The sequence below is a fragment of the Alligator sinensis genome, unplaced genomic scaffold (genome assembly GCF_000455745.1).
Source record: "Alligator sinensis unplaced genomic scaffold, ASM45574v1 scaffold755_2, whole genome shotgun sequence".
Classification (NCBI taxonomy): domain Eukaryota; kingdom Metazoa; phylum Chordata; order Crocodylia; family Alligatoridae; genus Alligator; species Alligator sinensis.
The window spans coordinates 1775909-1790249 of record NW_005841883.1 but is presented as its reverse complement, the minus strand read 5'-3'; the positions used below and the strand labels follow the sequence as shown (position 1 = coordinate 1790249).

The following is a 14341-nucleotide window of genomic DNA, read 5'->3' as shown; positions in this document are numbered from 1 at the left end:
TGCTGACAATAGATTTACTCCAGCCCCTCCTCTGATCACCAAAGTGTGTGACACTGAATCTATGGGGGGCCAAAGCAGGGAGGTCTCTGAGGTAAGAACTAGAGTCCTCCTTTATGGCTGGAGAGAGGGACAGATACTGAACTGCCTTTTATGTTGTAGGACTGACAGAGGGACGTACCTGGTCTGGCTGTGTGTCCGCCCCTTGCCTCAGCTGTCGCAGCTCTGCTGACTTAGCCCTCCAGCCACACCACAAGTTGGCTTCTTCTGAGGTGGCAAAGCCCAGAGCGAGGGATCAGGACGAGTGCTCTTTGGTCAGACAGTCCCAGCCCTTCCTTCCCAAGGGCCTGGGCTCTCCGTGCACCCCCGTCACCCAGCTCTCCTACAGCCCTCAGCTCAGCTTCAGCTCTTTTGGGTCCTGACCACTGGCTCCATGTTTCCCTCCTCAGCTGTGCTCACTGCAGCACCTCACTAGGTGGCAGCAGAAGCAGTTTCTCAGCCCTCCCAGAAAGGGCTCAGAGCTGTCAGTGGAGTCCTGCACATGGGAGCCCTGAACAACTGGGCTTGCTGCCCCACTGTACACTCAGCCACCTTGACTTTCCCTCCCAGGGCCTCTTTCTAAACTCCCCGCTGTCCTGCCTACTCCCCTGGTTCCCCATCTGACCAAAGTGCCAGCTGCCCTGCTCTGCCTCTGCGGGCCTCCTCACAGCCACCCACAGTTCTCATCCTCGCTCCTCACACCGCTTGGCACCAGTGCAGCTGATCCCAAATCCGCTGCAAGGACCATATCATCCTCTGACAAGAATGTTTAATTTACCGTGAATTCAGCAGGTCATTTGCCTGGTAGCAATCCCAGTCTAATAGCACAAGCAGTTATACAGTTGATATAAACAAGTAGAGGAGATTGCAGCAGTATAGTCAGCCTGTGGCCCTTATGGTCACATGGGGCCAGGGTTTTAAATTGTGTAAAATGAGATTTTAAAATGTCCTGGTGCTTGTGGCCAGCTGCAACATGTGTAGGTCTGTTAGCAAAGCAGTAAGTTATCGGTCACACTTTAGCCACAGCGGAGCCTGCTGAGGCAGTTGCTGCTTCAAGATGCCTTCCTAAGGCTAGAAAGGTAAACTGGCCCTCAAACCAAATCCCTTAATCCCCTCCTGCAGGGTCAAGCAGGCTCACTGTTTCTCCTTTCAAGATTCGGATGGCCTCTCCATCTCCTCCTCTGAAGCACTTGCACATGGCCCCTAGACAAGCCAACACTGAACCTCAAGCCCACAAAAGAACCGCTCCGCCCCAGGCTAATAGATATCATGCTTCAAAGAGTCACATTATCACAGGCTCAGGAAAGCCTTCTTTCTCCCTGAGCATGTACAGAAATGCACAAAGCGAAGTGTGTTATGTAAAGAGAGGGAGTCTCTCTGGAGCATTAGATGTTGGCTCCTGCCAGAAATGGGCTAGCAGACTAAGACAACGGTCCCATCTAGCACTGTGACTCCTTGGATTCCATGTTGCTGCTGAGTGCTTAATCCATCTAGATCCTGTAGCTTAAGAGCATAAGCAGGAAGAGTTTCTATACAGAAAATATTTATGTCCTTCTACTTTTATTATAATGATTGTATTTAGTTACTACATTTGCTCTCTTTTATTAACATTTTTTGCCTCGCAAATGAAACACCATTCCTACCAGTTTCTCCACATTGCAAGACAATGTTAGAGTCTCAGAGTAAACTTTTACTATCTCTTTTGCTCCTTCTCGACATATTAAACAGGTAAAGCATTCAGAAGGTACTAAAGTTCGTATCTGAGCTTGAGAAAAACGTCATAGGATTCAGTATACAACAGTGCAGAAAAAAAGTCAGGATAAAGTTGCCCTGGGTGGGGTCTCAGCAGCACTGGGCTGGCCCCAGCAGCCTTACCTGGAGTCCTGGGGGCCTCCTGGGTCTGCAGGCACAGTGATTCTGCTGCATGGAGCCTGGCTGGCAGCAGTGTGGCTCTGGGCAGCCTGGCTCTGCTTTTCAGCAGTGCTTGCTGCCCAAGCGTGCACTGCACCGTTTTTTTTTCCATGGGTTTTTCTGATCCCTGGATATCCAACATGGAGAACACAGTATGTGGCACTGCATACATATTTGTAGTGCCACATACTGCATGACTGTACTTGTCTGAATGCGCCCAGGGAGAGCATTGCAATGCTCCAATGTCCCAAGGGCAAGCATCTGCTAGAAAGAGAATGACAAGTATATTTACTGTAAAAAGAGCATAGGTAAAGTCCATCACTTTTGACAGTGATGCATCCATTTCATACCTCTGTAAGTGCCTCCATTTCAAGGATTGTGAATCTCGTTGACAACAGTAGACCAGATTCAAGCCATAAATTATTAGAAGACTCCAGACTTCATTAAGTAACCATCCTTTCTTTATATATGGTCAGAATCTGCCTGAAAAGCAGCATGAGAAATCATCATGGGAAAGAATGCGAGCAGAGAAGGCAGAAAGAAGACGGCTAGAGGTAGAGCGGAAAAGAAGGGAACAGGAGGAACAGAAACGCAAACAGCAAGAGCAGCAGGAGCGAATGGAAAAAATGAAGGAAGAACTGGAACAGGAACAACAGAGAAGAATTGAGGAGATGGGGTAATTGGAAACAAGAGTCTAGCCAGACAGGGGAATGTTTGGGTGAAACGAAAACATAGAATGCCCTGTTTTTTGCTTTGCTTATTTACTGTGTAAGAAACCTTACATCCAGCACTTGTATGTTTTCTCATGTTGAAACAGAGATAGGTTGGGGATAAACTAGCAAGTGTCTTCCTGGTGACATCAGGAAAATAATCAGCTAGCCCAGTGCTAGGGAACCAGCAAACTGATTTGTACTCCGGATTGCCAAATAATAGGGCAATGAAAAAAAAAATCACCATATAAGAGCGAGAAAGATCTTTACCCTTGGCTTTGTTCTTATTACTCATTCCCCTCTCCCCACAAATGGTTATTGTTACAATGCAAATCATTATAATGCAAAAACAAGAGAACACAGGTACCTTAAAAAAAAAAAGGGGAAAGGGAACATGTTTAAATTCAATATATGATTACCTGTGGAACTCACTATGGTAGGAAGTTGAGACAAATAGTGTAATATGCTTCAGAAATTGATTAGGAACTGAATATCTGAATATCATCTGCAATTATAAGAACTCAAAATGCAGATTAAATGCATGAATGTCTAAACATCAGTACATATTAACAACTGTTTTTTCTTCCCCCTTCCCAAGCAACCATCATGGTACTGCATAGCTAGCTAGGGGATTTCATATAGGTTTTGTATTTTCTTCAGTTAGGTAGAACTGACCTCTATCAGAAATAACTAGTTACAATATCATAGAAAACTAGGGTTGGAAGAGACCTCAGGTTATCATCTAGTCCAACCTCCTGCTCAAAGCAGGACTACCCCTAACTGTATTATCTCAGCCAAGGCTTTGTCTACTTGGGTCTTAAATGGATGGAGATTCCCCAGCCTCCCTGGGTAACCTGTTCCGGTGCTTTACTACCCTCCTCATGAGAGTTTTTCCCAATATCTAACCTAAACTTCCTTTGCTGCAACTTGAGACAGTTGATCCTTGTTCTGTTATCTGCCACCACTGAGAACAGTTTAGCTCCATCCTCTTTGGATAGTTGTGGGCTGCTATTAAATCCTCTCTTAGTCTTCTCTTCTCCAGACTAAATAAGCCCAGTTCCCTCAGCCTCTCCTCAGAAGTCATGTGCCCCAGTCCCCTAACCATTTTTGTTGCTCTCCACTGGACTCTCCAATTTGACCAAACCCTTTCTGTAGTGGGGGCCCAAAACTGGACAGTACTCTAGATGTGGCCTCATCAATGCCAAATAGAGGAATAATCATTTCCCTCAATCTTCTGGCAAGTCCTACTGATGAAACTCAGTATGTTGTTAGCCTTCTTCACAACAAGGGCACACTGTTGGCTCATATTCAGCGTATTGTCCACAATAACCCCCAGGCCCTTTTCTGCAGAGCTGTTGCTCAGCCATTTGGTCCCCAGCCTGTACTAGCGCATGGGATTGTTGTGTCCTAAGTGCAGGACTTTGTACTTGTCTTGTTGAACTTCATGGGATTTATTTTGGTCTAATCCTCCAATTTGTCTAGGTGTCTCTGAATCCTAGCCCTACTTTCCAGTGCATCTACAACTCCCCACAGTTTAGTGTCATCTGCAAACTTGCTGAGGGCACACTCCATCCCAACTTCCAGATCACTGATGAAAATATTGAACAAAACCAACCCCCACAGGTCTCTTCCCTAACAGTGATTTTTTTTGTTTGCTTTTTTTGTCCATTAGCCATTTCTCCTCCTGCGCAGTCCAAGCCCTTGCCCAAGCTCTACCTCTTACCTTGACTTGTGAAGTTTCCTTCTGGACTTCTATCTAACTCCTCCCACGTTCATCCAAATCCTGCTGCAGAAAATGCTTGTCTGTTGCTTTAACTGTACCCAAATCTTCTTCAAATCCTTTCACTGTCATCCTTTTGCCTTCTGCACCATATTTAAAGCCCTAATTTAATTGTCTTCAAGCACCTACACAACTCAGTCTGTCTGTGTCTCTGTTTGCTCCATCTATTTCCATAATCATTGCCCCCCGCTGAGATTTCTGTGATATATACCTAACCGATTCCTAGGGCAGGTCCCCACATGCAAGGGTGTGCGGTTTATGACACCACAAACGACATGCAAATTTGCAGTATGGTGGAAAAATTTGCTACCAGGAAATCCCAGGAGCAAAAACAAGAACTCTGGGAAAAAAAGTGGCAGAGTACACATCAGTAGCATGCACTGGAACAAATGGAAGGCTGGCTGCAACGCTCTGGCTGCTGGCCAGGCTCTGAGCTACCAAATCTACACGCTTGCTGTACCAGGACACCAGGTAGTACTGCTGGGACCAGCACAGGTGCTGGCCCCAGCCTTCCCTATTTCTATCTGGGGCAATTTGCTGCACGCCAAAGTGCATGTGCAGGGGTGTGGCTACAAGCACACACCTCTGCATGTTGGGACCTGCCCCAGGTGTCTTCCTCACACGTACCTCTATGCCTTCCATTCCACACTGCCCATGCATCTGCAACTACCTCCTTAGCCCTGTCTGCTTCCTATCCTTCCCTTAAAAACACTTATGTCTAGAAGACTTAAAACCCTTGTCCTGCAACCTCTCAAAGAAAAATAAAATTGCACAATAAAATACATTTTCAAAATAAAATAAAATTTTCAAACCACACAGGATACAAATTAAGCATCATTAAACACCCTATCTGCTGTTTCTTAATTCCATCCCATCTTCATTTGTGCAGGCTACTTAGATCTTTGGGCTGGGAACCAACTCTTCATCTGGTCTATAAAGCACTCAGCAGACTTTCAATACTATTGCAGTTAATTATTTTTTTCTTAGTTTACTGAAACAACAGCTAGAAGAAGAGCACCAGCGCCAGGAGGAGGCAGCAGCAAGGAAGTTACAAGAGGAGAAGGCAGCCCAGGAACGCGTTCGGCAGCAGCAAGAGGAATATCGCAGAAAACTTCTGGAACTACAGAAGAAAAAGCAGCAAGAGGAGCAAGAGCGGGCAGGTGCTTACTGTATCTACAGATAACTTACCCAGAATAAGACACTCAACTCAGACTCCAAAGTTCCTTGTTCTGTCATAGAATTCTTGACACCCCAGACAAAGTTCTTAATATATCTGTGCCTCACATCCCAATCTGTAAAATGGCGATGATGATGATAATCCCCTTCTTCACACAGACACCGTGAGAGTGAATAAATTAATTCCTCTCAGGCTTTTAGATCCTATGGTAAGGCAAATACTTAGAAGCTTCTTTAAATATCTTTATAGTTTTTGTAATGAATGAACCACAGCAGGGATAGCTTACAGTCTCATTGCAGGGAGCTTTCTTAAGCAGTCCCACTTAGTAAGTATAAAGTAGAGCCTGCTGAGATGTAAAATCCCACATTGGTTCAATACAATTATTTCAGCCACCAGTTAGGATCCAACGTTTAACTCCATAGCAGGCTGTACACCTCAGGGGTTGCAGCCCAACTGCCAACAATAAGGTGCCAAGCCTGTATAGGAGAACTGGGCCAGTTGATTAGGATAATTGGCTGGCCCAGAGGAAGCTAAAAGCTCCCAGGGAAGAGGGAAGGCAGCATGGCAAGAGGCTGCAGCACTGAGCCAACTACTATGGGTCTGGGGAAAGACTGCAAAATTTGGTTTAGTCATTTATTGTTTACATAGTTGTTGTTTCATACTTTGTTGATTCCTGTGGGGCAAGCTTGCCCCAGAAAAATAGACTGTGGAGTGTTACCTGACAACATGGTACAAACTCCCTCTCAGAATATTGCATTCCAAGGAAACTCTCCCTGTCTCTGTTCTGATGGTGAGAGAAATTGCCAACAGCATAAAGGTGAGGGGCAAAAAAAGCCCTGCCTTCTGTTTGTACTTCAGCTTTTCCTACAAAAAGTGAAGTGATGGCTTTTGAGAGGACTTTATGTAGCTAATAGTGACTCCTGGATCGCAAATGGTAAAGAAAGAAACTTTGCCACATAGGCCTTCCCTTTTTACAGTGTATGTTCTTGTAGAAACATATGAAGAACTGGACATAAGTTCAGTTCTACTGACTATGTCCTTGAGCCCATTGTTCTGTCCTTACCATGACAATGAGAAGGAATTATTCTAGAGCTTAATCAAAACGTGTGGATTTTCAAAACGTGCCACTCATTTGCTACAATCTTACACAAGTCACTTAAACCATGTCTCCTCATCCCCATTAGACAAATAGAAGAAAATTAATATTTCGCTACACAAAATATTATAAAGAGTAATATGTTTAATTGAAGTGTGTAAAATATTAAGATGCTTGGAAGAAAGACAATGTAGAAATACAGAGAATTTGGGTTTGATCCCGGATTTTATAAAGCATCAGAAAAACCTATAACCACCATTACAAGCTAAACAACAAGGAAACAGCCAAAAAGAATAAAGGCTCTATCCCAGGGGCGGGCAATTATTTTGGGCAGAAGGCCGCTTACTGAGTTTCAGCAAGCCATCAAGGGCCACATGACAGGCAGCCCAGGGCAGATAAATATTAATTTTTTTATTTTTTTAGGGGACCCACAGGCCAGATAGAATGGCCTGGTTGGCCACATCCGGCCCCCGGGCCACATTTTGCCCACCCCTGCTCTATCCTGTTAGCCGTCTCCACAGAAGTTGCCACAGGTGTGACTTTCAAAACTGCATAGTGACAGTCATTTAATATCCCAATGATAATAACAGTCTTAAGCGTTGTGATTTCACTGCAGTTCACACGACATTTGGTATTTTGTCTTAAACAGTAACATAACTACATAAGGCAGGGTAGAGTGGCACCTTGTAGACTAACTGATTCAGAAAGCATAAACTTTAGTAAGCAACAACTTACTTCGTCAGAATGCTGTGATGAAGTTAAGCATCTGATGAAGCAAGCTGTTGCTTACAAAAGTTTATGAGAAGCAAGCTGTTGCTTATGAAAGCTTATGCTTCCCCAAACTTGTCTATAATTTGTCACCCTGCTCTGACTCTTGTCTTACTTCAGACTAACATAGCTAACTAGCTCTCTCTACTCCAGGATAACTACGAGAATCTGTTTCGGGGAAAGGAAAGGGGGCTGCAGCAGGGACTTTCTAGTCCCAATGTTTGCAGAAAAAATTTGAAAAACATAAAACCTAAATGCTGAACAACCAGCTGACAGCTAAAGACACCAAAACATTTTTTAAATTGGTATGCATGGTGAGGTTGGTTGTTTTTTTAGGACGTTTTAAAATGTTTAGAGCAACATTACTACGACAGCGATATCTCTAGTTTTAGCACATTAGCAATTCATTTCTCAACTAGGAAATGTTAGTAGATAATAATTGTCTGATTACTTGTTCCCTAGAGGCAGAAAAATGTAGACAGAAAGAAAGAGAAATGTGGCTTGAAGAAGAACGCCAACAACTGGCAGAGATGGCAGAAGAGGAACGCCTAGAGTATGAGAGAAGAAAATGTGAGGCAGAAGAGCAGGCAAGGCGTGATGCTGAGGAGAAGAGGAGGAAAGCACAGGAAGAAGCTAAATTAGCTTTGGAGGCGGCCAAGAAACAAGCACAACTTCTAGCCAGGTACACAGACTTATTCAGAAAAGGAAACTATTCTTGTTAAACACCAACAGGATAATAGTTAATACTAGTCACATGGTGCCAATGCAAACAAAAAATATTTCTAAGGCTGCAACTCATTTCCTATCCATTTTATTCTGCATGAGTTACCTTCAGTGACTCACACTACTAATTGGAAGATCTTCCTAACAACTCCAAGTTATAACACAGTTCTTTATGGTGTAAACAAGTTTCAACCATTTTTTCTTGTATCTCCAACCTATACTAAAGCTCCGCAAGCTTTATATCCAAGACTTTACAACACCTCAAGAGCACAATTAACATCCCACCTACTACAAAGTAGAACATAGTAACCAGGTTTCCCTAATATGATATCAAAGAAATTACAGCTTAGATGACTTCATCCTATTTACTTTGTAGTGGTTTTAGACTGCAGTGTATTCACCTACTGCTTGTCAGACTTCTTGGCATATAGTATTCCTTGTCAAGACACAGATAAGGAATATTATCTGCCTTTGTAATGGCTTTTCATCTTTAAATATTTGAATTCTCACTTTGTAGGCAAAGAACAGCTCTGGAGAAGCACCTACAGTTCCAGCAGAAACTGCTAATGGAAGCCACTGGACTAGAACGTACACAGGATATATCACGGCCATGGGTTTATTCTTATTTTCAGCTGCTCCAAATACTAGGCTTGGAGACAACAGAAGAGAACAAATAATACTTGGATACTTGGGGGAAGGGGAGTTCTTGGAAGAGCCCACTGCAATTCCTCAAATCCAGTTAGAAGTTTCTGTTAGTTAATGTAACCTAAGGAGAAGTCCAAAACAGAACCTAGTGGTTCCCTACTCCTTTACTTGGGAAATGCTCTTTTCTCTCATAAAGCCACTTTCCTACAAACAGTAACACAAACAAACATTCAACCTTAAACAAGATGTTTCATCAGCCGGTAGAAAATATCTTTGGCAGTCCAAACTTGCCATACAATTATGTGAGACCCATAAGTGGGCCTCTTCTACCCTGTGTTATTTCCTCTTTCCCACGTTCAGTAGAAGGATGGTGTGGAAACTTTCCACACAGGAATTCTGGAAGCACAAGAGCCTCAGGATTTACTTTCTGAAGGATCCCCAGCCTACAGATTTACCTGTGCTGTTACTGATTCAAAAGTTTAAATGTTTATGCCTATCAGCACCATGCAATGTTTAAGAAGCCAACAAAGACTCCAAATAAAGATTGGAAAAGTGCCAAGAGACACAAGTTCTTGCTCCCACAATCACATTTGTCATGTTTTCTTCTGTACGATTTTTCTTGCTACATGCTGTCAGAGAGTATTACATTAAATGCAAACCATATTGCACAATTTCAACACATTTAGAAAAAAACCTACATATTATAATCATTAAGACTTTTATGCTGTTATTGAACTGGAGACGGACTTCATTTTAATTCAAATTAAATATGCACTAATTAGTGGTGCTAGAAGCAAAATAAATGGATTTATAGGACTTGTCCTAATTTACATAATTCCTTCAACTCTGCGCATGGACTGCCTGCAGCTGAACCTCCTCTCATTAACATGTGCTTGGTGGTATACAGGTAACTCCGAGTACAGGGGCAGTGGACACAAAGTTTGGCACAAATATACATACACAAAAACCCTCTTTTTTTAAATGCCTGAGGCAAGTTGAGAAGTGCAGCAAGTATACAGAGCATTTCCAAAAGATAAACAACTGGTAGAAAGAGATCTTACTTCAAGCATCCAAGAGTTGGTGTTGGATGTTGTTCTAACAGTGGTTCAGACCTTGCAAACTTTCACATGTGCTTAACTGCACTACTTTAAGGAGACACATTTCAGGTCAAACTTTAATCACAAAATGATAAAAACTTATAGATCCTTTAACACCATAAGATCTTTTGAGCAGCAGCTGATATATTATTTTTGTACAGCACCTAACAATGCAATTCAATATGAAAGATGTGGCATTTAGGTGCTACTATAGTAATTATTAATAGAGCTTAACAGATGGCAGCGAAGAAAAATTAGCTTCCTTCCTTTGTGGAGCAAACTCAGTAGGGATAGCTCTCTGGTCTCATTTTCAATTCAACTAAATTATAATGAAAAAGAACATATACAACTGCAAGCTATTCCATCAGATTCACTGGTAGTTCTGCTAATACACAGGCGCCATTCATATTCTACTATGGATGCAATGTGTTACAGACTTACAAGAAAAATGCGTATCTTGTACATATCAAGATAGACATTTTTGAAAGGTCAGATTAAAATTGTTCCCCCCCCCCTATTCCTGCCCACAGAATGTATTTGCAAAGGCCAGCCCCTCTTTTCAGCTAACAGGACTGCCTGAATCACATTTTCAGACAAAAAATGCTTCTATCCAGACACTAATTCCTTCCAGAAAGAGATTTCAAATGTCTGCATAAGGTATGATATGTCATAGGTGTTGGAAATGCAGTTGTCACTATACTTAAAATTCGAAGGATAATCACCATTAAAGTTAGTCATGGGTCGTGCAACCTATTATTCTCCAAGAAGTCTGAGTTCAGTGTCCAGTTATGTCTTTTACCTGAAGTTTCCCACTGTTACAGCATCAGTCAGAAAGTAATGCCTCAACCAATATTACTGAGAAAACACTTGATCTGAGCCTTCTTTGTACATCATCACTGAGCCCACATCTGTTTTTCAATTTAGTCTCCTCCCTCAACAGCCTTTCCCCGCCCCTCCACCTGCAAACCAGGGCACGTATCCCAACATTGTCTGACAGTAAGAAAGTAATGCCTGCTAATTTTTATCTCCAGAGCCAGCCATAGACAGGAGTGTGTTTTTCTTCATTTCTTGTCTGAGGCCAAAGTAAACTCAGGGATCTATGAAGTTCCATCAGTTTCTGAAGGAGCTAAAATATCATATTCAAAGAACCTGCTCCAAGAGTGAGGTGTTGCTTCTGCACACACTTGCCCACACAGCAGTTTGCATACAACAGAGGTAATACCTTTGTCTTGATGGACTGTACTACCCCATCTTCTGTACAACCTGGAGAATGAAGGACAGACTGTGAGGCAACATTTTGGGGGTGACTGAGCAATGGGACAGTGGCTACACAATAAGGACAAGGTCTTTTAAATCAGATATAGGCCCGTGTTCACTCATGGAAAAACGATAATTTAAGGAGAAGACTGCATTGAAAAACAGCAGTATGGTCAGTGATGATTCTAGTAACCTACTAAATTCACAGAAGTAGAGTGCATGGCAGCTCCTTTAATCTTGCATGTTCCCCCATATGCACCTCGCCCTTTCCCCTCATGCTGATTAATGGAGGGTCCCACCACTCCCTCCTGCTCATCAGGGAAGCTAAAACCGTGACTTTTAACATGGCATTGTTTCTGCCTCCCTGCCAGTTAACAACAAACAGCAGTGCCATATGGTGCCCATCAGTGGCACGAGGCAAAAATGGTGCCATATTTAAAACCACAGTTTTAGCCTTGGGGGGCATAAGAGCCACAGAGCACCCCACTTCTGCTGTGAATTCAATATGTCCCTGGCTGATGACGTACAAATGTTCCATGCAAGTTTAAATGTTTTTCAGTAATACCTGGCTAAGAGGAAAAAAAATAGGATGCATTACTTTGACTAATCCTCATAGATGCACTACTATTGAGCAGCAAGTAGAGATCTAAGTAGTAGGCTATCCAACAGTTCAGAGCAAGTTGAGTGGATAAATTATGGTTAGCCACCAGCATGTCTATAACAGTCAATTTTTTAGGAAAAAATTCTAGTAAAGAAAGGACCTTGGCATTCTCACAAGCATCCCACTGAAGTTGCAATTCCATAAATACCTCAACAGTAGGCCCGCCAGCCACCAAACTACTGAGAGATTTCCATGCCATCCTTTTTCACCATGTAAAACAGAGAGAAGGGGGAAGCTGGAGAAACCAAGTATGGTGGTCTAGTAGTGATGGAGGCAGCCAGGGACTTGAGAGACAGGTCTAATCCCCAGTCCTGTAACAGACTTTAAGTTATCCTCGCAGTGCTTCAGTTGCCCATCCACATACGGATCTCACCACCACCCCATTTCAGAGGAATGTTGTGAGGATACATTCATTAAACAAACTGAGAGGTGTTCAGATCCCAAGGCAAGGATGACTTGTGTATATGACAAATGTATCTATTTTAGGTATTCTGTAAAACAAACACTGAATCCTCCAAGGAAATGGTATTTTGCCCCATCATGTGTAATATTGGTGGTCAATTGTTGCAAATACATACTTTTTCCCTTGTAAGAATGCTTTGGTTAAACATAACACTTAAAAAATCCCATATTCTCTGAAATTTTGTAAACAAAAATTTTAATTTAAAAAAAAAATGATTTAGTGCGACTATGTGTACAAAAGAAGTGTAATACTAGATAAGAAATGGGACACTGAAACCACAAGCATGAAAGGAAGTCCATTTATAATTTTACAATGAGCACTGTAAGAAACTTGATTCAAAACCCACTTCTAATATATGAGTATTACCACTGCTAAAATACATGTTTTAAAGTGAGTTTAGAATTCTATTAATACGTTTGTTTGTTTTTTAAACTAAATAAGTCCCATTTATTTGTGGGATATACTAAGCAGAAGCACAGCAGTGCACTTTTTTCCTGCACTGTCAAGCCAACCCACCTTCCTGAATTTTAGGACCCATTCTGGTACGGGTCAGTTCAGGCTATGCCTTGTCATGATTGTGTCTAGCTGTTGAGAGTACCAATAGGAGTAACCACTAAGGTGGTACCTCTTCAAAGATGGATAACTGGTTAGAAATTGCAGTAAGCTCACATCTCATTTTAGATGAGACATTCACTCATCTGACAGTAATTAATTTAGGATACTAGTGACTTGTGCCAGGAGATGCAATGACCTAGAGGTAAGATATTAATGATGTGTTTAATAGTCCCTTCCCAAGTTACAGGATACAAGCTAACCTCTAAACTTTAAAATTTAACATGAAGCTGCAGTGTGTATATATTTACATATGTTTTTAACATTAGAGCAGTATAGAAACAGTTAGTTTCAAGAAAAAGGAATGCTGATTACTGTTTAAAACAATTAGTGAGAAGTTAATACTTGGAGAGAGCAGGGAACAAAAGAATATTAGTTTACAGGGTAAATTTTTCTGGTTGTATTATTTTCTGGTTCTGATCTCATTTACTAGACAGCCATGTTCCACTTTTGATTGTTTTCCACTTAGTCTCTTGCTCTCTCATCTCCAAATATTTGAAAAGAAAATGCAAATTGTTGCTGTTTATAAAATTGTTTTTTCTTGTTTATTTTAATGAAGCTGGTACAGACAATGTCCATTCAAAACCCATGTCCCAGGCCAAAAGGTACAAACACGAGCATCTAAAATAATACCAGTTGTCTGCTGTGTACATTCTTGCATGAATGCCTGTGTATTAGTTGCTATATGGAAGTTAGAACTTTCTTGGGCTCCTCTGTCAACATTAAGGATTTTCAATTTTGTCTTCAGTGAAGCCATCTCTGGAATAAGGTAGATGACACCAGTTCTTACTTTTCCATTTCCAACTGAACAGTCTTCTTTCCTGGGCCATCAGCACAATTAAGGAAAACAGTGCTGAATTATGGAAACAATTTCTTCGCCATTTGATTTTCTGAAAAACTTCATCTCCCACTGAAAGTTATAGTCCAGGAGTGAAACAGTCACATATCAAAACTTCAGGGCCGAAACAGAAGTCATTAAGAACACTTGCACATCTGGTAGATGTTACAACCATCGTGCCCAAAACGCACGCTCCCAGTGAATATACAAATGCATGTGTGTATGCATATTTTTAAAAGGGTGGGCAGATTGGGGGTGAGGGGAGGAGGCAGGGCTGCAGCCGGATCACAAGAGTTCAACACAATGAGAAACAGAAATGATAGTGTATAATGAGCACGAGAATTCAAAATACCAGACTTTGCAAATAAACTCCCAGAGATGGGATGCCAGTTTCAATTCAGTGTTGAACACCACATTACAAAAGAACTATTATTTAAAAATAAAAAAGGATTAAGGGGAAAGAAAAAACAAAACAGAAGGATCTAAACTGCTGAATGACCTCCTGTCTGTTCCTGATAGACTTCAATCACATCTTCCTCCTCCATCCCCAGCTGTAAGAGTAAGGGG

At 41.9% G+C, this 14341-nt stretch overlaps 2 protein-coding genes across 17 annotated transcripts in view; one reads left to right on the top strand and one right to left on the bottom strand.

Annotated features, from left to right (window-relative positions):
- KIAA2012 (KIAA2012 ortholog) overlaps positions 1 to 9621 on the top strand; it is a 106428-nt gene extending 96807 nt beyond the window's left edge. The window contains 5 exon segments of the mRNA XM_025196658.1: positions 1 to 91; positions 2424 to 2623; positions 5425 to 5597; positions 7941 to 8160; positions 8719 to 9621. The exon segment at positions 1 to 91 is cut by the window's left edge and continues 2 nt beyond it. Coding sequence (XP_025052443.1) covers positions 1 to 91; positions 2424 to 2623; positions 5425 to 5597; positions 7941 to 8160; positions 8719 to 8878 — 844 coding nt within the window. The 3' untranslated portion in view covers positions 8879 to 9621.
- A 3466-nt stretch (positions 9622 to 13087) lies between these two features.
- SUMO1 (small ubiquitin-like modifier 1) overlaps positions 13088 to 14341 on the bottom strand; it is a 25833-nt gene continuing 24579 nt past the window's right edge. For 15 of the 16 annotated variants that reach the window (XM_025196688.1, XM_006017657.3, XM_025196689.1 and 12 more), the window contains one exon: positions 13088 to 14325. In XM_025196688.1, coding sequence (XP_025052473.1) covers positions 14257 to 14325 — 69 coding nt within the window. In that variant the 3' untranslated portion in view covers positions 13088 to 14256. The remainder of the gene's footprint in view (positions 14326 to 14341) is intronic. The other variant, XR_003092595.1, reaches the window with a different exon arrangement.